Source organism: Moschus berezovskii, chromosome 3, assembly GCF_049115385.1.
Source record: "Moschus berezovskii isolate FMDL1 chromosome 3, NW_MosBer_1.0, whole genome shotgun sequence".
Classification (NCBI taxonomy): domain Eukaryota; kingdom Metazoa; phylum Chordata; class Mammalia; order Artiodactyla; family Moschidae; genus Moschus; species Moschus berezovskii.
Genome location: NC_142462.1, coordinates 114,032,431 through 114,056,792, shown reverse-complemented (window position 1 = coordinate 114,056,792; position 24,362 = coordinate 114,032,431). Strand labels below are relative to the sequence as shown.

The 24,362-nt window shown below is 36.0% G+C and overlaps 1 protein-coding gene across 5 annotated transcripts in view; it reads left to right on the top strand.

Moving 5' to 3' along the window:
• The window catches only part of BRAF (B-Raf proto-oncogene, serine/threonine kinase), a 148,169-nt gene that overhangs the window by 45,766 nt on the left and 78,041 nt on the right, over positions 1-24,362 (top strand). For 4 of the 5 annotated variants that reach the window (XM_055421381.2, XM_055421380.2, XM_055421379.2 and 1 more), the window contains exons 2-3: positions 6,561-6,662; positions 18,099-18,362. In XM_055421381.2, coding sequence (XP_055277356.1) covers positions 6,561-6,662; positions 18,099-18,362 — 366 coding nt within the window. The remainder of the gene's footprint in view (positions 1-6,560; positions 6,663-18,098; positions 18,363-24,362) is intronic. The other variant, XM_088834695.1, reaches the window with a different exon arrangement.

The window sequence follows — 24,362 nt, the reverse complement described above, 5'->3', positions numbered from 1 at the left end:
TGACTGGTTTGATCTCCTTGCTGTCCAAGGTATTCTCAAGAGTCTTCTCCAGTACCACAGTTTGAAAGCATCAATTCTTTGGTGCTCAGCCTTCTTTGTGATCCAGCTGTCACATCCGTACATGACTACTGGAAAAACCAAAGCTTTGACTACAGAGAACTTTGTTGGCAAAATGATGACTCTGCTTTTTAATATGCTGTCTAGATTTGTCATAGCTTTTCTTCCAAGGAGCAAGTGTCTTTTAATTTCATGGCTGCAGTCACCATCTGCAGTGATTTTGGAGCCCAAGAAAATAAGTCTTTCACTGTTTTCATTGTTTCCCCATCTGTTTGCCATGAAGTGATGGGACTGGATGCCATAATCTTGATTTTTTTGAATATTGAGTTTTAAGCCAGCCTTTTCACTCTCCCCTTTCAGCTTCGCATTGAGGCTCTTTAGTTCCTCTTCACTTTCTGCCATTTCTGCACACATATATTTGAATTAATAATTATAAATTTTGAAAAGTGATTATTAAGGAATAGTAAAGAGTGTCTGTGGGTTCTTGAGACCCTTATAGAGTCCTTGAGTCAAAACTGTTTTTATAATACTAAGACATTATTTGCATTTTCACTCATTCTCATGAATATGCAGTGATGTGGTATGTCATAGTGCAGCAGATTGAATGCAGAAGATCCGAGAATTCAGATGTCTTCTGTTATGGTAGATATTAATTAGTATTATAAAAGAATGCCACTTTCTATCTTCACTGTTTTTTGTTGTTTTGGAAAGTGTAGTTATGTTTTTTCATAAAAACAAGATAAACTGTGTTAATGGATGTGTTGTAATTTTTAAGTGAATTAAGTATAAAAATTTTTTGGATATAATTTTAATATAGGTGAATATTGATTACTATAACTTACATGAATAAAGGCTCTGTGGGCTCAATAATTTTTAAGACGCTAAAGGGATTCTGAAAGTGGGAAGCTTAAGAGTCTTCTGTAGTGAGAACCTGACTTAAGTTGGTAGCTTCTAGAGAAGTAAAGATACCTTATGTTTCCTTTTAAATTCTTATGTTTTTTCTAAAAAGTAGAGTCTGGTTATCTCCGTATCTCTAAAGCCTGTAATTATTTGCATATAATGGGTATGTTTGTTAAATTCCATTGTTAAGGTCCATTGTAGATGGTACATTGTTCAAAGCCTTTGTTCAGATACTGTCATTTCTGATTGCTAAAGGAGATGTATCTGGATTCAGATCCCTCCTCTTATGAGTTTGAGCAAGTTACTTAACCTTGCTGAGTCTTACCACTCCACTCATCTGTAAGATGGAATACATATTATCTTACTCTGTTGTAGTGATATAATGAGTTAATACATGTAACTCTTACATGTAACACTTAACTCTAAGTTAAGAAGACTCTTAAACTTCCCAGTTTCAGAATCCCTTTAGAGCCTTAAACACCTGATTAGTAAGTGATCAGTTCAGTTCAGTCGCTCAGTTGTGTCCGACTCTTTGTGACCCCATGAATCACAGCACGCCAGGCCTCCCTGTCCATCACCAACTCCCGGAGTTCACTCAAACTCATGTCCATCGAGTCGGTGATGCCATCCAGCCATCTCATTCTCTGTCATCCCCGTCTCCTTCCACCCCCAATCCTTCCTAGCATCACACTCTTCCAGTGAGTCAACTCGTCGCATGAGGTGGCCAAAGTATTGCAGTTTCAGCTTTAGCATCAGTCCTTCCAGTGAACACCCAGGATTGATCTCCTTTAGAATGGACTGGTTGGATCTCCTTGCAGTCCAAGGGACTCTCAAGAGTCTTCTCCAGCACCACAGTTCAAAAGCATCAATTCTTCGGCGATCAGCTTTCTTCACAGTCCAACTCTCACATCCATACATGACCACGGGAAAAACCATAGCCTTGTCCTAACGGACCTTTGTTGGCAAAGTAACGTCTCTGCTTTTTAATATGCTGTCTAGGTTGGTCATAACTTTCCTTCCAAGGAGTAAGCGTCTTTTCATTTCCTGGCTGCAATCAGCATCCGCAGTGATTTTGGAGCCCAAAAAAATAAAGTCTCTGACTGTTTCCCCATCTATTTCCCATGAAGTGATGGGACCAGATGCCATGATCTTTGTTTTCTGAATGTTGAGCTTCAAGCCAACCTTTTCACTCTCCTCTTTCACTTTCATCAAGAGGCTCTTTAGTTCCTCTTCACTTTCTGCCATAAGGGTGGTATCATCTGCATATCTGAGATTATTGATATTTCTCCTGGCAATCTTGATTCCAGCTTGTGATTCATCCAGCCTAACGTTTGTCATGATGTACTCTGCATATAAGTTAAATAAGCACGGTGACAGTATACAGCCTTCAGTTAAGTTCAGTCGCTCAATCGTGTCCGACTCTTTGCGACCCCATGAATCACAGCACGCCAGGCCTTCCTGTCCACCACCAACTCCTGGAGTTCACTCAAATTCATGTCCATCGAGTCGGTGATGCCATCCAGCCATCTCATTCTCTGAGGGCCTTCTCCTCCCGCCCCCAATCCCTCCCAGCATCAGAGTCTTTTCCAGTGAGTCAACTCGTCGCATGAGGTGGCCAAAGTATTGGAGTTTCAGCTTTAGCATCACTTGGTTTTAATTGCTGTGTTCTGTCGAAGAGATAAAAAAAGGATAAGAAATCTTCTAGTACCTTTCTTGAAATTTTTTGTTTTTAATTCATTTTCCTTTTAGGATTGTTGTAACAGTTTTTCATGGTTTTTCAAGAAGACATTTTAAGTCAAAACTCTTTACCTACTGTTAACTTTACAGTATCTTATTCTACTTTTAAATGTGTCATCAAAGTATTATCATCATCACAGTTTCTTTTTTCTTATTCTTTAGGAAAATCTGAAAGAGTTTGCTTGCTCAGACTCATTTTTTCTAATTATAACTGAGTGATCATAGTGATTTTTCTTCATTCTTTGGATATTAAATTACTTTTGTTTGGAAGTTAAGAAACCTGCCTTTCAGGCAGTTGTGGTTTTGCCCTGCATTATGTAAATCTTAGCATTTTCTACTGCCAGGAAGAAAAGGAATCAGTTCTAATCAGCTCAGTATCCTCATTTCTCGCATGCTCTTTGCCCTCTCGAATTTTTTTTCTTTTTCCTTTCTCCCATTCTTTGGGTAAACAGTTATTTACTAACTACGTGAATTTTATCTGTGGAACTTGTAAGGGGGAAAAGAAAAAAGAGAGACGTAGGTAATAGAGTACTTAATTTCTTGGACTATAAAGAATTGCTGAACTAGGATTAATTTTTCTCTCTTATCCTATTCTGAAGAAAGCTTAAATCTTAGCTCCAGCACTGCTTTGAATACCTATAATGACTAAGACACCAAGATAAGTGATGAGGGAATAAAAGATGAATAAAACATGTATGCTAAAGCTGAAACTCCAATACTTTGGCCACCTTATGCAAAGAGTTGACTCACTGAAAAAGACTCTGATGCTGGGAGGGATTGGGGGCAGGAGGAGATGGGGACGACAGAGAATGAGATGGCTGGGTGGCATCACCAACTCGATGGATAGGAGTTTGAGTGAACTCTAGGAGTTGGTGGTGGACAGGGAGGCCTGGCGTGCTGTGATTCATCGGGTCGCAAGATTCGTACACGACTGAGTGACTGAACTGAACTGAACTGAAAACATATTTCTGATTTCAAAGTAGCTAATAGACATGAAAAACATAATCAATTGTAGAATATCAAATTCTGATTATAAAGCAATTCTACCCTGGGTGGTCAGTGAACTCATCATAGAGGGAGTTTGTCATTTTCTGAGATGAAGCGATTGTAAGAAAAACAGATTTTGAAACGGCTTGGTGGATAGATATCAAGTTAACTTTTGAACGTGTTAAGTTTGAAATACTTACTACTTATCTTAATAAGTATGTAGGAATGTACAGTAGGTACCTGAACAAAAATACCATGGAGTTGAGAGAAGAGAGCTGGATTTAAAAATTTGGACTTCATTAGTACATATATAAAGCCACAAGATTAGATGAGATTACTTGGGAAGTAAGTGTAGCTAGAGAAGAGACATCCTTATGCTTGCTGGGGATATGAGAAATTAGCCAAGGATTCATAAAGGAAAAATATTATAATATCTGATTATAGATAAAAACTAGAAACTTTGTCATTTCTTCTCAAACTTTAATAAGGATCATTTTGTTAAAGTTCAGTAAGTTTGAAATGGGGCCAGAGATTCTGCTGCTCCTACAAACTTCCAGAAGATTATGCTGCTGATAGTCTATGAACCATGCTTTGAGTAGCAAGACTGTCTATGACTAAAGAGACAAAGTAAAAAGAAGGAAAGACTGCAGCGTTTGTAGAATAAGGATTAATATCCAGAATAAGGGGCATCTATAAACTGAAAAGAAAATACATAGAAAGGAGAAAGAATATGGATAGAGAATTTTTCATAAAGAAATTTAAATGGTCAATAAGCGTGAAAAATGCTCAACTTCCTGGGAAATACAAATTGAAACAAGAAGATCACGTTTCCCCCATTAAGATCAGGAAAAATTTTAAAGTCTGATAATATACACTGTTGGTGTGATTGTGGGGAAAGGGTGGACTGATACCCTAATAGGAGGTATCTTGGTACTTTGCCCTTTTGGAAGACCACTTGCCATACTGAGTTTTTAAATGTGCATATCCTTCAATCCAGGAATCCTGTGCCTCACTATCTAAAAGGAAAACCTCTGCCTTTGCCCAGAAAGGCATTTCAGAGCCATTTTGAAGCATTGTTTAAAGCTGGGAGAGGTGAAATAATCTAAATGTCCTCCAGGAAAGAATTATTAAATAAACCAAGTGCCCTTTGCTTATTTATTCTCCTTTGTACATTTAAAAAATTATCTCACATTTTTCATTATAATTTTAAATAATTTAAGTGGCCATGATTTCTAGAGTATGTTAAATACATTTTCAGTCACACCATAAAATTACAGATTTAAATCATTCAGTTTATAGAGAGTATCTGTAGACAGTATATACTGTAGTGTAATTTGCAAAAAACATGTTCTCACACCACTCAGATAAATTGAACTCATTTTTCACTAAGAAAAAAAATAATCTGATTGCTTATTTATCTTAAACATGTAATATGTGCCTATACTGTGACCACTACACTTCTGAATTCTCAGTTGGGTGACTGGATAAATGGATAAGTCTTGAAATCTTCCCAAGAGTTTGTTTCACTGATAAATAAGGTCTTGCTCTTAATATCTCCCACTTTTTTGTCAAGGGATTTCCCTTCTTTTCTTGTTTGTTAGGTAGTTTGAAGTTTATATAGCTCAGAAGAGTACACGTTAGTAGATGTACTTGAGATGGATAAGAATTTTCCCTTTCTTTTACAAAGTGGAGAACTACAAAGTAGTGATTTTTAAAGGAGAGGAAGAAAGAAGAACTAAGAATTCTTAAGCAAATCAGTTAGGAAGAATACAAATGACACTGGAAATCTGGAAATGATTCTCCTAAAATCATCTGAATCCACCTAACCTTAAGTTACCTTTGAAGTTTGAAGACCATTGAAATAAGCAGTGTCCTAACATTATGAAATGAATGTTGTCTTGTCTGAACTTACGATGTTGTAATACAGCCATTTAAAAGGTGTAAAACAGGACTACCTTGGTGGTACAGTGGATTAGAATCCATCTGCCAATGAAGGAGACATGGGTTTGATCCCTGGTACAGGAAGATTCCACGTGCCATGGAGCAGCTAAGCCCTTGCACCACAACTAATGAGCCTGTGTGCCCAGAGCCTGTGTTCTGTAATTAAAAGCCACCAGAAGGAGAATCCCACACGCCACAATGAAAAGTAGCCGTCCGCTCACCACAGCTGGAGAAAGTCTGTGCACAGCAATGAAGTAAAATAAATTAATTAGTTAATTAAAACTGAAACTATATTAAAAGAACAAATACTTAAAAAGACTAAAATAAAAATAAAAGCAGAATACATACAGATTCACATGGAAAGAATTCTGAGGCATGTTGTTTGGTGAAGAAAGCAAGTGTTGAGAATATTTTAATATGTAATATTTATATGTATTTGTCTATTTTATATACATATGTATTTTTGTTTTATATTTGAGTAAAAAGAAGTTATGGAAGAATGTATGCTGCTAAGTCACTTCAGTCGTGTCCGACTCTGTGTGACCCCATAGATGGCAGCCCACCAGGCTCCCCCGTCCCTGGGATTCTCCAGGCAAGAACACTGGAGTGGGTTGCCATTTCCTTCTCCAATGGAAGAATGTATACCAAACCATAAACAGGACTTACCTTTTTGGCAGGACACCCAGAAATACGGGGAATGTGAAGAGATTTTTATTGCTTGTTCCTGAATACTCATGTATTACTTAAATGTTTTATAGTTGAGAATATGTTGTATTACTAGTATAAGAAGAAGTTTAAAATAAATCATCTCGAGATATCTAAGCTCTAAATTTCAAGGAACACTGACAGTTACAATAATATTTCAGTAGGAATATTAAGATATTTCTAATTCATATTCTAAATGATTTGTATTTCAATTCTTTTAAAATATTTTTTAGGTGTGGAATATCAAACAAATGATTAAGTTGACACAGGAGCATATAGAGGCCCTATTGGACAAATTTGGTGGAGAGCATAATCCACCATCAATATATTTGGAGGTAAGCTTTTGAGTGTCGTATTTGTAGTAATTTTGAGAAAACGAAAATGAACTTGTAAGACGCATTTGTATTGGTAATATGGGTTATTTTAGGGAGTGGGATTAAAAATAGATAAGGGAAGAGAGAATTAGCTTTGTCTTTATTGTACTCTTTAATGTTGTTTCACTTGTTACAATAAATATGTAGTATTTGGTAATTTGGAAAATAGCAAAACTAAAGAAGTTGTATATAAACTTCAAAATATTACCCTGGTTTAAAAAAAGAAAAAATTACTGAAAAAAGAGAAAATATTCTTTTCTGGAGGTCAGCAAACTAGTTGCTATATTAGAAAATGGGGAGAATTTTGCGAAATATCTTGTTTCCAAAACAGATCCCCCCAAATAGGTTTTTGCCTCCTCATGGGTAAAATTTACAAAATTTTAGTATCTCAAGGTTGCGTAACATTGCAGTTTAATGCCTTGAAGCTTTTGTATCTAGTCTTGAACATCATTGTAAGTTTATAGATTAGTTATTGTTCTTAATCCTATGAGGTAGCAGTTACTGTAATAATCACAGATAAGCTTTCTTGGCATTAGTTTCCTTATGTAAGTCACTCAAGTTCCACAGCAAGGAAGCTGTAATAGAATCTAGGCAGTCAGGCTCCACAGCCCATACTACTTACCACTGCACTATACTGCCGGTCTCCATAAAAGCTAGCTCCAACTATAAGCACCAGTCATACTGGGAGATAACCCTAAATTACAAATAATCAGGTTACCATTTGCCTTCAAATGCCAGAGATTTTTTTAGGCATGGTTTGACAGACTGCTAAACCAAAATTCTAATTTAGCAATCTAATTACTTTTAAAGGGTAAGTTAAATCTTCGGTATTTCAAGAGAAAGCAAGTTTGTATATTTCTAAAATAGCCTTGAAAGTTTGGAAATAACTGCTAATAAACTGTTCTTTCTTTATATGGGTTATCCCAGAGCACACTGCCAGTTAGTATCAGTGCTAGGACTGGAACTCATACCTCTAAATACTAGTTAGTGTATTTTCTAATATCACGTGCTCTCTGTTTTACTTTTGTGTGTGAGGAGAACAAGCAAAGAAGTCATAAGGGGGCGAATAGTCCTGGTGAAAATGGTAATTGCTTGTTAGTCAGAATTAGACAGCTTAACCAGCAATTTTTCTGCCAACCATTTTTGTGTCAGGAAACTTTCCCCACCCTCAGGTGTAATACATTTGCATCAATAACATGGTTTCACTATAGCAGGGATTCATTCGCCCCTCCACACACATACTCTTTTCAAATAGTAAAAAGCCACACATAGGCTTTTTACTATTTGAATTATATCTAACTAGGACAGTATAGGGCTACCCAGGTGGCTCAGTGGTAAAAAGAATCTGCCTGCAGTGCAGGAGACACGGGTTCCATCCCTGGGTTGGGAAGATCCTCTGGAGAAGAAAATGGCAACTCACTCCAGTATTCTTGCCTGCAAAATCTCATGGACAGGAGAGGCGAGCTACATACAGTCCATGGGATCACAAAAAGTCAGACACAACCTAGCAGCTGAACGACAACAACAGGACAGTTTACAGCAGACTATACCTCATAGGTTGTATCAGTAGCACATAGATTCTTACTGTCAGGTACTAACATTACACAGTTTCTCTCTAGAAAGCGATATAATATAGTGGTTGAGATGAACCATGGAGTTACACAGACCCTGTGTTTGAATTGTAGCTCTGCCTTAATTTCTGCAGACAGGTTACCTAACCTCCCTATACCTCACGTAATTGGTAAAACGGAAATAATCACACATGGTAATTTAAAGACTAAATTTTGAGTTCATGATTATGAAATAAGTGCTCTGTAAATCTTTGATTCATTTCTTCAACAGGCAATTATTGAGTGCCTGCTAACATTTGTACTTCTCTAGGCTCTGGGGCGGAGAAGGCAATGGCACCCTACTCCAGTACTCTTGCCTGGAAAATCCCGTGGAGGGAGGAGCCTGGTAGGCTGAAGTCCATGGGGTCGCTAAGAGTCAGACACGACTGAGCGACTTTCACTTTCATGCATTGGAGAAGGAAATGGCAACCCACTCCAGTGTTCTTGCCTGGAGAATCCCAGGGACGGGGGAGCCTGGTGGGCTGCTGTCTATGGGCTCGCACAGAGTCAGACACGACTGAAGTGACTTAGCGGCAGCAGCAGGCTCTGGGGATATATATATTAAAAAAAAAAAAAAATCCACTTCTCCCAGTCTCTGACTTCAGATAGCTTATATTTTAATCAAGGGAGTGGTTTACAGAAAATAAATACATAAATAAGTTAAAATATTGAACTTAACCACCATTTGATTTACTATGAAGAGGAACCTGGCCAGAATTGAGAGTTTTCTTCCCTGAGGAAAGTTGACCAGGCCAAGGGAAAAGACTTGTGGGTCCTGATATTTGAAGACCCTTAAGTGAGTAATCTACTGATTACCCACTGAGACCCACCATTCTCCTTTCTGTCTCGATGAATTTTGCTACTCTAAGAATGTCGTATAAGTGGAATTCTAACATATTTATCCTGTACCTGACTGATTTCACTTAGTATAATGTCTTCAAGCTTCATCCATGTTGAAGAATGTGTCAAAAGTTTCTTCCTATTTAAGGCTGAAAAATATTTCTTTGTATGCATATATACCTGTATATGATATAATGTATATTATCCATTTATCTGTTGATGGCTACCATCAGTGGTTGGTTGTTTCCACCTTTTGGTTATTGTGAATAATACTGACTCTACTTATTTTGGGTGTATATACCCAGAAGTGGAATTACTGAATCATAAGATAATTCTATATTAAATTTTTAAAGGAATTGCCATTCTGTTTTCCATAAGCAGCTACATTTTGCATTCCCATTAACAATCCTTTTTATCTTTGCTAAGACTTATTTTCTGTATGTGTGTGTGTGTAATAATAGCTATCCTAATGAGTGTGAAGGGATATCTCATTGTGGAAATGCAGATCTCCAGCTTTGTTCTTTTTCAAGATTGTTTTGACTATTTGGGATCCCTTGGATTTTCTCATGTGTTTTTCTATTTCTGCAAACACATTGGGATTTTGGTAGGGGTTGCATTGAATCTGTAGATTGCTTTGCGTAGTATTGACATCTTCAGGGTTCATAACTCTTAAATACAAATGAAAAGTTAAGAACAACCAGATATTTGAAGAAAGCTTTTAACAGGAAAGATAATGGCAGAAATGGTCAAAAGGGACTCAGAAACAGTGCAGAGAACAGAAGAAAACTTGAAAATCACTATAACATCAAAGATAAGAGAAGATCCATAATCGTTCTTGCTTCATGGTTGTATTAAAGAACAAGAAAGAACTCTTGGAAATTAATATAGTAGGGAATTTATATATGTGGGTGTATCTGCATATACATATGAACAGACAAATAAACATACTCTGTAAAGTTAAGGACATCTTCCGGAAAGCAGAATAAAGCAAAGATAGAAAATATTAAAGGAAAGATGGGAGCAATTAGAGAATAAATCTAGGAGGTCTGCAAAAACCAAACAACAGGCTGTCCAAACTTGTTTTTAATTCCTCCTGCCATAATGAGAAACATGGAGGTAAATTATTCAAAGATTGGTTCTACAGCTCAAGGTTGTTACACACTGGCATAGATTGCTGCCATCCTTTTGGTTTTTCCATCTGCAGCAGATCTGAGAACTGTACTCTTAACACAATACCTCAAGTCCAGAAGCAGGGATCACAGATACTCGCTGGTGCACTGAGTTGTTTCATGGAGGAAAACTTTCCCGTCAAATCCCCTACAAGTCTTTATATCTCACCAACCAGAATGGGGTTACGTAACTCCTAGACTAGTGCTCTGCTTACATTTTCTGAAATAAGAGGCTAAAAAGTAAAAATTTTCCAGTGTTCACAACCTGGCTTCAAATTAGTTTGTGCACTGGCAGATAGAAGTTGTGCTCTAGTTATTTCATTACACAGCATTTCCAAAGAGACCATTTTGATGTTTCCATAAAAAGTTAAATCTTTACCTATCCCCACATTTCTTCTTCAAAGAAGACAGAATGAAATCAGTTATATCACCATCAGAAATCCTCGTGACTTTCTTTTTTCTGTGTACTAATTTATTTAAAAACCAAGCTTTTAAGTTCTAGATTTCCTCCTACGGGCATATGAATAATAACACTCTTTTGATTCCCTTGATGATAACTGCAGTGAAATGAGCTATCGTACTCTAAAAGAATTTCAGTTTTGTCTTTTCAGTCTTTGGTTCTAATCTTTTCTTTTTACCATCACACAAGAAAAGATGTTTCCCCTAAAAGTCATTTCCCAGAATTTCTTATTTTTGTCCCAGTTCTTTTACTCATCCGACAAATTATTTGAATGCCTTCTGTGTGAAAGATATAATGCTGGATGCTTTTCTAGAAGTAGATTCCTGTTTCTGGACTTGATTTATTGGATTCCAGAAGTGAGGGGCGGAGAAGGCAATGGCACCCTACTTCAGTACTGTTGCCTGGAAAATCCCATGGATGAAGGAGCCTGGTGGGCTGCAGTCCACGGGGTCGCTAAGAGTCAGACATGACTGAATAACTTCACTTTCACTTTCATGCATTTGAGAAGGAAATGACAACCCACTCCAGTGTTCTTGCCTGGAGAATCCCAGGGACAGGGGAGCCTGGTGGGCTGCCTTCTATGGGGTTGCACAGAGTTGGACACGACTGAAGCTACTTAGCAGCAGCAGAAATGAAGGGAATAAAGTTTCTGGAATAACCCTCCAAGCTACCACCGAGTTTATGTGTATGCTCAGATCCCCTGCAGACGGACAGTAAAGCTCGTAACATTTATTGAGTGCTTGCTATGCCAGGAACTGTTCCAAGCATATAGTAGATCATTTAATCCTCAACCTGCCCTATGAGTTATATTTAATACTCATTTCCATTTTATTGAAGAAGAGACTCAGGCAAAGAGGATTTTAATAATAACATGACCAGTGTTACACAACTTGTAAATGGGGTAGCCAAAGTTAGAAGCCAGACATTCTGAATTCAGAATCTGTGTTTTTTTTAATGAGTCTTCTGTAACTGCTTACATTTTCCCCATGTGTATGTCTTCTTTTTTTTTTAAATCAGAACCTGTGCTCTTAATTGCTTTATCATTATTATTATGCTTACAGCCTTTCTGATCTTTAGCCTCTGTAGAACCCAAGGTAATGCAAAGACATTTATCGAAACAGATACTGTAGTGAAAATAATACTGGAAGCTAGGTGATTCCTGTGGAATGCATAACAATTCATTAATTATCAGTTGTGGACAGTTTGAAAGATTTCGTTGTATCTTGTGAGATTAAGTTCAATAAGAATAAATATAATGAACTCTAATGATAAAAATTTTTTATTCCATTGTTTTTTCCTATTATGTTTTACTTAAGTAGGGCCTTAATTGTCTTCCCATTTTTAATTGAGAAATAATTCATGAACTGTGATTCACTTTTTTAAAGTATACAGTTGAGTAATTTATAGTATATGCACAAAATTGTACAGTCATCACCATCATATAATTCCAAAACATTTTTATCACCCCCAAAATAAACCTTTTACCATTGGCAGTCATTCTCTCCAATCCCTATCAATCACTTACCTAGTTTCTTAATCTGTGGATTTGCCTTTTTGAGCATTTTGTGTAAATGAAGTTAACCAAGTCGTGGCATGTAGTGTTCATTCCTTTTTTGGCTAATATTCTATCATGTGGATACATCACATTTTGTTTATCCATTAATCAATTGATGCACATTTAGGTTGTTACCACTTTTGGGCTATCATGAGTAAAGCTGCTATGAACATTCATGTACAAGTTTTTGTGCTGGACATTTTTTCATTTCTTTTGGTTATGTACCTTGAGATGGAATTGCTGTGTCCTTTGGTTACTCTGTTTTAACTTTTTGAGGAACTACCAAACTGCTTTCCTAAGTGGCTGTACCATTTTACATTCCCAAGAGCAATGTGTGAGGGTTCTAGTTTCTATACATCATTGCCAACTTGTTAGTTTCCATTTATTATTATTATTGCCATCCTAGTAAGTGAATTGGCATCTCCTTGTGGTTCTGATTTGTAATTCATTGGTAATTAATGATGTTAAGCATCTTTTTCATGTGCTTATTAGCCCTTTTTTATTTTGTAGGGGAAAATGTCTATTCAGATCCTTTGCCCATTAAAAAAACTGGGTTGTCTTTTTATTTCTGAATTCTAAGAGTTCTTTGTATATACTCTGGGTGGGAAATCCTTGTCAGATTTAATTTGCAAATATTTTCTCCTGTTCTGTGAGATGTCCTTTTTTTTTTCCCACTCTTTTGATAGTGTCTTTTGAAGCACAGAAGCTTGAATTTTGATGAAGTCGAGTTCATCTATTTTTTCTTTGGTTATTGTGTTTTGGTGTGTCATCTAAGAAACTATTGCCTAGTCCAGAATCATGATGATTTACTTCTATTAATGTTTTCTTGTAAGAGATTTTTAGTTTTAACCCTTTAAAAAAAAATCTTTAAGTGGAGGATAATTGCTTTAGAATGTTGTGTTGGTGTCTGCCGTACAACAGTGTGAATCAGCCATAAGAATACATGTATCCCCTCCCTCTTGAACCTCCCTCCCACCTCTGCCCATCCTGCCCATCTAGGTCTTGCTCTTCCTAAGTGTATGATCCACTTTGAGTTAATCTTTGAACATGATGTTAGGTAATAGTCCAGCTTCATTCTTCTGCATGCAGATATTCAGTTGTACTAGTAACATTGTCAAAAATCAGTTAACCATAAATGTAAGGCTTTTTTCCCCCTGGACTCTTAATTTGTTGTGTTATTTGTATGTCAATACCACATGTCTTGATTCTTGTAGCTATGTAGTAACTTTTGAAATCAGGAAATGTAAATCTTCCAACTCTGTTCTTTTTCATGATTGTGTTAGTTATTCCAAGTCCTTTTACTTCTTTGTGATTTTAAGATCAGCTTGTCCATTTCTGCAGAAAAGCCAACTGGGATTTTGATAAGGATTGCATTGAATTTGTATATCAGTTTGAGGAGTATTTTCATCTAAATAATACTGTGTTCTTTCTCTATATTCTTTTGTTTTTTTAGTTCAAAAACTATACTTCAGTTTAAAAAAGAAGCCATTGCATGAACGAATGGATAAAAAAATAAATAACTTGAGTTGTGCCCTCAAGTACCTTACAGTTTGGTAGAGTCATGTTGAGAACCTAGTCAAGTAATATATTGGGTTAGAGAAAAAGTTCAAGTTTTTCTGTAATGTCTTGTGGAAAAATCTGAATGAACTTATTGACCAACTCAGTAGTAGTAACAGTAATAATGATAAGAACTGTTGCTACTTATTACTACTAATAAAAGTATTGGGTTTTTGCTATGTGGTAGCCTCTGTAATAACTTTCTTTACTATTATTTATCTCACTTAATGCTCACAAAATTTTTTCACAAATGATTTTTTTAAACCATGTAAAGAAAAGTGTGGTAATACTGTAAAGAAGGTGAAAAAAAAGTACTGATTTTGGATTTTATCAAGCAGAGCTTTGAGTTGGACTTTGAAAAATGGGTAGGATTTTGATGAGAAAGAATGGGATTTTGGAAAAGCTGACTCTTGAAGAAATATCCGGTTTCTGCAGCTTCTTGAAGCACCAAAGGAATTTCGTTGATGATGGTATTGGTGCTTGAGGTATATGTTTATGCAAGATGACCTACTCACATTTTCAAGATAAGAAAACGAAGGAAAAGGGAAAGTTGGAAGATAAAAGAAAAAATGGAGATAGTGATAAACTAAAGCCTCCATAGTTGAGGACCTTAGCCACCCAATGCTAGAAATAAATTAAGAACAAAAGAAGGATGGGGGAAAAATCTGGAGAACTGCTCAGTCAAAGAAAGAATAGGAAGCTTTTATTTGATGGCTTTGATCTTCAGAGTAAATTTGAATGTATTTTCTGAGTGAATTAAAGGTTGGGGAATGAAGTTAGGAGCCAGAGAAGCATAGAAAAGGTTGGAGTAAATGTTGTGAAAAATAAGTGCAAATTTTCATGAAGTAATGTGGAGGACTAATTTCCATGAATTGATAATGGAACTCAGCGGCCTTGTTTTATTATGTTCTTCAGTAATATGTGTTAACCTGAGAGAAAGAATGGAATAATTGAATGATGGAATTTATCCAGAGTTGGTATTTAACAAGCAAGTTGGTAAAAGAATTAAGAGTTAACCAGACAGTCTTACCAGTGGCATTATTGAAATAGTCACAAAGCATGGGAAGAAAATAGCAAAGACATCTGAAAAACTTTAAGAGATTACTGTTGACCATGAACCAGAGTAGTGTGGTAGTGAGATTTAAGACATTTGAGAAATTCGAGACCGTGGGATGAGTGTGTGTGCACAGGGGTGTGGGAGGCTCCCAGCTGAGATCCTGTCGTCATTGAGAACGCTTTTGCAAAGAATTATTTGCATCTCTGAACCTTGTAGGTAGAGTAGAAATAAATGCCTCTGTAGATAAGAGGTTTAGAGAACTTTAAGACAGGAGTGTTACAAGAGTAACCGCCATCCACATTGAATGCAGCAAGGACAGTGGGGTGAAATGAGCCAAACCATATACAAAACGGGGCGGTGGGGAGGTACCTTGGTAGCTTGCATCTGTGAGAATGGAGAGAGGTGGTTTGTAGTTAAGAAGTTAAGAAGGAGTTATTGATAAATGCAGTGAAATAATAGATAGTAATCCACAGAGGAGGGAATAATGTATTTTCAAAAATTAAGGCTAACGTTTTGATACAGAGTTAACATTCTGAAAATTTGTTTACATTTATTACTTTTCCTAAGCTTAACTCTGCTTAGTAAATGTACCTGCTCAGATGATAATAAGATTAAAGGATATATGCAAGGAGGAATTTTTGTTGTCTTCAGTTCAGTTCAGTTGCTCAGTCGTGTACTGAATCACAGCACGCAGGGTAGGAATTGTGTTGGTCTTTATTTTCGTGATTTGAGCCCCAACCAGTACCAGCCACATGCATGCTCAGTATATATTTATTGAATGATTAAGTATCAATAAGTGGATCATACTGAAAAAGGATGTCCTTAAGTAATTAGCCCATGGAACTGAAAGCTGAATAGAAACATAGCTCAGTAGATTTTGGACTGATTTGGCTATAACTCCCAGAAATGCTGTGAAACGTTTTGGGGTCAGCATTGGGCAACTATTAGATTGTAAAGGAGAGTGCTTTTTTATGTAATTTAATTTAGCCCTTCAGTAGCTCATTTTAGTATTTTCCCTCCCCACTAAAAAAAGTTATATGGTGAGATCAGACATCAGGTGTGGTGGCCTATATTGAATTGAAATTTCTCCTTTATTCTCCTCTGAAAGTATTAGTCACTCAGTCATGTCTGACTCTTTGTGACCCCATGGACTGTAGCCCACCAGGTTATTCTGTCCATGGAATTCTGCAGACAAGAATACTGGCTTGGGATGCCATTTCCTTCTCCATTATTCTCCTTTACCTGTGATAATTCTTCCTTGCTTAAAGAGTGAAAGTCAGGCTTCAAAGCATAGTATATACAGTCTCTCCAACCTGGTCCTTTACCCACTTTTCCAGTCTTATGATTTGTGTTCCTATTCATTTAAATTACATGAACATCTATGGATCCCTTGATATGTCCCAGGTATTGTATGACAGTCAGCTATACTAGTCCATAGTTTAGCTATACTAGTCCATAGTTTTCCTCTGTCTTAAAATTTCTAACCTCCTTACTCTGTTAAAAATGTCTCCTGTACTACACAGTACTCTCTTCTCCCCACTTAACTCTATCTATATAAATGCTAACATTTTAAGCACGCCCCCCTTCCTTAGTCTTCAGTTCAGTTCATTTCAGTCGCTCAGTCGTGTCCGACTCTCCACGACCCCATGAATCACAGCACGCCAGGCCTCCCTGTCCATCACCAACTCCCGGAGTTCACTCAAACTCATGTCTACAGAGTCGGTGATACCATCCAGCCATCTCATTCTCCGTCGTCCCCTTCTCCTCCCGCCCCCAACCTTTCCCGGCATCAGATTCTTTTCCAGTGAGTCAACTCGTCGCATGAGGTGGTCAAAAAAACATTCTTTCTCACATACAACACAAATAAAAATGTAGCCATTTGCTTCTCTGCAGCCCAATAATAAACTCTCTAGGTAATGGGAAATGTCACTTTTAAAATTTTGTAGCCTTTTATAAATGTATGTAGTGTCACATCTATTTGGGGTGGTAAGGAGACATGATGGTGGATTATGGTGTGGAGGGGAGAAGGTGATTACCACTGCAGTAAAGAACCATGGGCATATACATTTGAATCCATTCTATCTCTTAAATTTTCAATTACCATTCTATTTTCAAGATTTTTCCTGCTTTTGGAAAATGATATCTTATGTGATCATTTCACCTTTCAGCTTTAGTAAAATGATACTTCTAGAAACATACCCTGATGGGTAATGGTCCAAAATTTCTTGACTACAGGATGTAAACCACCTTTTCAAATAAAATTCTATTCTTTAAGTAGTGTTTGATGGGAAAGGGAAGGTCATAAGGTATCAATAGTGCAAAAAAAGAAGATATTTTTAACTAATAACTGTTTCAGAAAAAAGGTCACAGTTACGCATCCTCTAATCCCTGTTGAGGAGACTTTGGTGGTTCTCGTGAGATCTGGCACTGTGTACCTTTGCCCGCCTGCCAAATCGCTTTAGTCGTGTCTGACTCTTTGCAAGCCCGTGGACTGTAGCCCATCTGGCTCCTTTGTCCATGGGATTCTCCAGGCAAGAATATTGGAGTTGGTTGCCCTGCCCTCCTCCAGGGGATCTTCCTGACCCAGGGATCGAACCCACATTTCATGTCTCCTGCATTGGCTGGTAGGTTCTTTACCACTAGCGCCACCTGGACTGTGTGCCTGAGGCTTTTCTTTTTGACGTATCTCTCTTAACACCTCATCTCCTTTTCAACCTCTCTCAGTTGTTTAGAGAGAGACCAGGAGAGATGTGAAACCTTATATACCTATAACTTATCTAGAAAAAAAAATGCTTTAATGTAGTAGTTTATCTTATGTTAGATGTGTAGTTTGGAAGATAAATTGTGATTTGGCCAGAAAATAGCTAACACTAGTTTTTTTTTAATTAATATTCATGGCTGTTATGGACATCATACATGTATGTGTGTGTGTCAGTTTCTAAATGTAGTGTCTTATAACAAAGGATTTATCAATTTAAAGATAAAAGTACTAATTTACAATCCTTCCAGTACTTATTTTGTAATTTGTAATGCAAAATCCTGTTAGCTAGATTATAAAGAGATTATAATCAAAAACTAAAATTTCATATTTCCTTTTGTTACTGTCAGGAAAAAGTCCAGATTCAATGTAAGTCTACTTTATTTTATAGGCCTATGAAGAATACACCAGCAAGCTAGATGCCCTCCAACAAAGAGAACAACAGTTATTGGAATCCCTGGGGAATGGAACTGATTTTTCTGTTTCTAGCTCTGCATCGACGGACACCGTTACATCTTCTTCCTCTTCTAGCCTTTCAGTGCTGCCTTCATCTCTTTCAGTTTTTCAAAATCCCACAGATGTGTCACGGAGCAACCCCAAGTCACCACAAAAACCTATCGTTAGAGTCTTCCTGCCCAATAAACAGAGGACAGTGGTGAGTCAGCTTTTAATTCATCATGGCTTTTTCTTCGTATTTTTCAGAAAGACTAGTTGTGGAAAATGAAATGTGATACCCAGTAGTCATGCGAATGGAAGCATCCATTTAAACAAGAATGGAAAAGACATAGTTATTTGGTGCCAAAGTCTGTGTTCCTTAAGTGCAACAAATTGCCTTGTCTTTAGTGTCACTTGTATTCCTGTCTACCAAGCTTGAACCACACTCATGTCTGAGTATTAGTTTAGAATCAGTCAGAATTTTGAGACTTAGGCTTGTTTGTTGTCTAACATATGTCAGGTAAGATCTGTTCTTTGCCATAGAGAAATCCCTATTTGGATTTATTATCAAATGTTAGATTCTTAGTGTCCTTGACATTTTTCCTCTTGTTTACATAAGTTTTGATTATTGATCATTATATCATCATTGGAACACAGTACTCTGTAAATAACCTTTAAAGCAGGGAAATCTGCAGGATAATTACAGATGGTCTGTAATCTCAAGTGCAACAAGTACTACCAGTGGACATATTACTGAATGGAAAAACGCACCTACCTGCATATATTTTTTATAATGTATATGGTTATTTTGATATTAATAAAAAAACATTTAATTACCAAATACAGTTGAAGCCAAAGTAATCTTTTAATTTTCCCCCTCAGATAGCATTAGTAATGCTTCACAGAAAAAGCTTGCTGACTTACTTATGCTATAGTGGCCTCCAGTGGGGTCAGTTTGTTACCGGTGAAACAAACGCATGTGAATGTCATTATGTGGAGATACAAGACTAGGCCTTCGGCTTGTGCCACAAAGGTAGTTGAAACATATCTCACATAATCTGAACATTTGTAAAGCTTTACCTTCAATAAAAGGGTGAATTAGAAGAAAATTTGTTCACCAGCATACATAAATAACAGTGAAACTTTTCTTTGCCAGGGCCCCAGATTAAGGTTAAATTTTCCCTTGTGAATTCTTAACTATAGATCTGTTCTTACCATAGCGTGGGGTTCATCATTATGTTACCTGCATTATTCAGGAATTCTCAACCCAAGAAATGAAATTTAAGAAATGGTTCTGGAATAGTAATAGCACTCAGGCACTGGGCAGAAACAAATGTAAATCCCTCCCTTTGTCCATATAGATCTTATGGAATTCATACCCGTAATACCTCAATGACAAGGTCAAAATCCCAAGTTATAGTATGCAAGAAGAAATAGTCTGTCATCAGTGAGTTAGAAGACTTAATAACAGCAAGATTAGATTCCTAAGAAGGAACCAAACAGAATTCTAGGTGGCCTTAAAATTTAAAACTCAGTGGATGACACCATCTCTGAAGTATTATTGCTAAAAATAATTGTTTTGAATGTTAACTTTCTGGTCCTTCCACTTTATAAGAAGGACAGGGAGTAAAGGGAAAAGTTAAGCACCATGAGAAGCAGACATATTCGAAAGGTGGACATTCCTTAAGACACCCTGGACTCTCAATTCATGGAGAATAAAACATTGGAGATGATTCTACACTAAATGGACCAAAGAGACAAAACAATCAAATGCATTGTGTAATCCTGGTTTGGGACTAGGGTGAGAAAGAGCTGTAGAAGTCCTTCTTGAGATGAGATATGTCAAATATTGGTTGAATGTAGTATGTTTTTATGGAATTATTAGTTTTCTTAAGAGTGAGAGATAGTATTATGTAGGAGAATATCTTTATTTTTAGGCAATATATGCTTAAATGTTTAGGGATAAGTTGTTACGATGCCTGCAACCTCTCTCACCTCTTTTTTAAAAATAAAACTTACATATAGTAAAGTGTACAAAGCTCAAGTATACAGCTCAGTGACCTTCTACATGTGTAACTGTCATGCAGATAAAGATTATAGAACATTTCTAATGTTGAGAGTGTACTCTTTGTGCTCCCTCAATTGAGTACCCACCTTTAAGAGTAGCCACTATATTGAATTCTGTCTCAATCAATAAATTTAGAACTTACTTTCAAATGGTATGATGGAAAACAAAATGTTAAAGAGAGAAAACAAACATGGAGAAGTAACTATCAAGCCGGTTACAGCATATTACAGACCAGGTGTTAAAATGCTGTATAGAAATCAAAATATTTATTTTTAAAAACTCAATGGATTAATTTAAAAGTAGATTGAATTCAGCTGAAGGAGGAGAATTGGTGACCTCTGGAAAACAGAGAAAGAGAGTTATAGAAAATATGAGAGGTTAATAGGTATGAAGGATGGATTGAATAGTTTCATCATATGTCTCAAAACCGAAAATGAGAACAGAGTAAAGGAGTGGGAGACATGAGTTTGATCCTTGTTTCAGGAAGATCGCAAATGCTGTGGAACAACTAACCCTGTGGACCACAACTATTGAACCTGGGCTCTAGAGCCCGGGAGCCCCAACTACTGAAGCCCTAGTGCCATAGAGCCTGTTCTCCACAGCAAGAGAAGCCACTGCAATGAGAAGCCTGCCCACTGCAAGTAAAGAGTAGCCCCAGCTCGCCGCTAGAGAAAAGCCTGTGCAGCAACAGCCATAAATAAATAAATAGATATTTTTTTAAAAAAAGAAAAAGAATTATGGCTAACCTTGATTAAAGACACAAATTAAGGATTTGAGATGCATAAGGTTTAAGTTGTTTAAGTAAATTTGAATTCATTCTTATTAGATGTACAAAATGAAAGAATATTGTTTTTAAAGCACTTAGGAAAAATTGCTTATAAAGAAATTCCAGTTAGATTATCAAAAAATTTCTTTATAGCAGCTATAGAAGCCAGAAGACAGTAGAATAATACACTCAAAGTGCCGAGTGAATCTGTAAGTTGCTTAGCTAAAGTATGAGTTTAACTTATTGGGTACACTGAGTCAGAGCACAGTAAAGCCTTTCCAGATGAGGAGTTTACTTTTCCCAAGCTCTACCCAAAGGGACTACCTGGAAATGACTTAGAAAACTGAACACAGAGGAAGGAATGAAAAGTAAGAATTAAATGTAAAAATGTAGACATTTTAAAGTGAGAATTAAATGTAAAGCAAGTTTGTTTAAGAAAATGCAGAGGAAAATATTTTGTGACCTGAAATTTGGCAACAGTTTCTAAAATATGACACCAAAACACAATCCCTAATGAACATGTTGATAAGTTGTACTTTATCAAAATTAAAAACTTCTCTTCTCCTAAAGACTATATTAAGAGAATAAAGAGACAAACCACAGACTAATAGAATATCTTTGCAAAATATATATATATATGATCAAAGACATGTATTCAGAATATATAAAGAACTCTTAGAACTCAACAGTAAGGAAACAATTAAGTGGACAAAAGATTTGAATAGATACTTCAAAGAAGATATGTGGATGGCAAACACATAGGAAGATGCTCAACATCATGGGTCATTAGGAAAAAGCTTATTAAAGGCACAAGATACCACCACACACCTATTAGAATGACTAAAATGAAAGAGTGGCCTTACCAACTCTTGGTGAGTATGTGGAATGGAATAACTGAATTTTCATACACTGGTGATAGGAATGTATAATGGTATAACCACTTTTGAAAGCAATTTGAAGATTAACTTAATGTTTTAAAGTCTTTTTTATCTTTAAGGTCTCAATAGCTTTTTTTTTTTTTTTTTGACAAAAATAGAAAAATCCACCCTGAAATTCATATGGAATCTCAAGGAATCCTGAATACTCAAACAACTTTGAAAAAGAACAAAATTGGAGGTCTCACACTTCCTGCTACTAAAACTTATTATAAATTAATAAGTAAATCATTTTGGTACTGATATAGACAGATAGACCATTGAAATAAATGGAGTACTTTTAAATTATTTCTTTTTGATTATAGCCTTCCTGTTGAGTATGAAGTAGGATTTTCTTGTGATTTTGATATACTTTTCTCTGTTGGCTGATGATATCAAGTGGCTTTTCTGTATTTTTGCTGGAGAAAGTACTTTTATAAATAGCTTTGCATGCATGTGCAAAACTGGGCATTACCAAATAAGTTTGGTATATCTGTCAAATGGAATACTACTTAGTAGAAAGAATGTATTACTAGTACACACAATAGCATACCTGACTCTGAAAGTGATTATGTTAAGTGAAAATAGCCAGACAAAAATGACTATATACTTTATAATTCCGTTATAAAAGTCTGGAGGAAATTCCCTGGTGGTTCAGTGGTTATGACTTGGCACTCTCACTGTCACGTTCCCTGGGTTCAGTCCCTGGTCAGGGAACTAAGATCTCAACGAGGCATGTGGTGTGGCCAGAAATAGATATGTAGGTAGATAAAGCAATTACAGAAGATTTGAACAACATAGTTGTCAATTTTATGTAATAGACATGTAAACCTTGTACTAATCAATGAAAGAACACACGTTCTTTTCAAGAATGTATGGGACACTGAAAAATTTTTTTACTGCATTTTAGGCAAAAAAGGGAATCTTCACAAACACGAGGTATGTTTTTTGAGCATAATGTAATTAAAGTAGAAATTAGTAACAGTAATGGGAAACCACATTTTTAGAGATTTGAAGACACTTCTGAATGTCATATGTCAGGGAAAAAATATGAAAAAAATCCTAGTCCTATGTAAATTTTATTCTTCTGTACAAAAGTTAAAGAGAACATTTCCTAACTCATTTATAGAATTTGTGTAGCTTGGTTCTAAAACCGAAGATCATTTGATAAAGAAAAACTAAAGGTTAATCTAATTTAAGAACATATTTGCAAAAATCTTTAATAAAATAGTGGTCAACTGAATCTAACAATGTATATATATTTTAAAAATAATTCTTCTAGGAGTGCAACAGTGATTTTTAAAAATTAGTGCAGCTCTGGGATTTTCCTGATGGTCTAGTGGTTAGGACCCCATGCTTCCACTGCACAGGGCATGAATTCAGTCCCTGGTTGGGGAACTAAGATCCCACATGTGTGTGGTATATGCCCCGCTCCAAAACAATCAGTGCAGTTCTTATTAGCAGATTAAAGGAATAACAGTGTATGGATATCTCTAGATGCAGTAAACAAGACATTTGATGTACTGAAAACTTTTTTGTAACAAGAAAGAAAGAAAAACACTCTGTAAACTTGGAATAAAAGACAACTTTCTTGATAAAGGGTATCTATCAAGTATGTCTAAAGAAGGATTCTGCGTTCTCATTAAAATTGGAAACAAGCAAGACAAATCTACTACTTGCAGAGTTGAATATTCTAGCCAATCTCGATCAAGACAAAGAAATAAAAAACATAAATATTAAAAAGAAAGAAACGAAACTTATTTTTAGCAACTAATTTGTCTACACAGAAAATCTACTAAATTATTATAATAAATAAGTCTGCACTTAATAATTAGAACATGCAATTTTATTTAAAAAGGACATCATTGACAAAATAATTTTTAAATGTTTAAGACTTTTATAAAGAAATTTGTACAACTTTATTGAAAGACATTTGAAGAGAGTAAAGAAATCAAAAGTTACTTTATTTTGATAATCTTCCTAAATATACTTCTCACTCAGATTAATCAAAATTATGTGCAGTTTCTGCAGAATTCTAGGGGGATCTTGTCCCATCCTTACTACTTTATCTGAAAAGTTGATTCTAAAATTTATATGGAAAAGCAAAGAGCTACCCTAGAGGCCTCTTCTAGGGACTGACCTCTTTTAGTGTGAAGAAGTGTTTATTTGAAGTTTGGTTCTTTTTTCTTACCTGTCTTTTATTGTATTAAAATTCACATGAAATGCATGTAAAACTTCTTTTCTAAATGTTACAATGATTGTTTCATGATGGTATTAGAGGTATTTATTCTTCCTTTTCAGAATTTCTAACAAATATGTTTACTTTAAAATTTCAAAACTGTAATTTCTTTAAAAGTAATTTAGAGATTTTATGAGATACTCTGTATCAAAATGAATGTGTACTCATTGTTTCTAAAAATGAAAAAAGTATAAGCAAGGTAAGTGTCCTTTGGTACAGAACTACTTAAGACT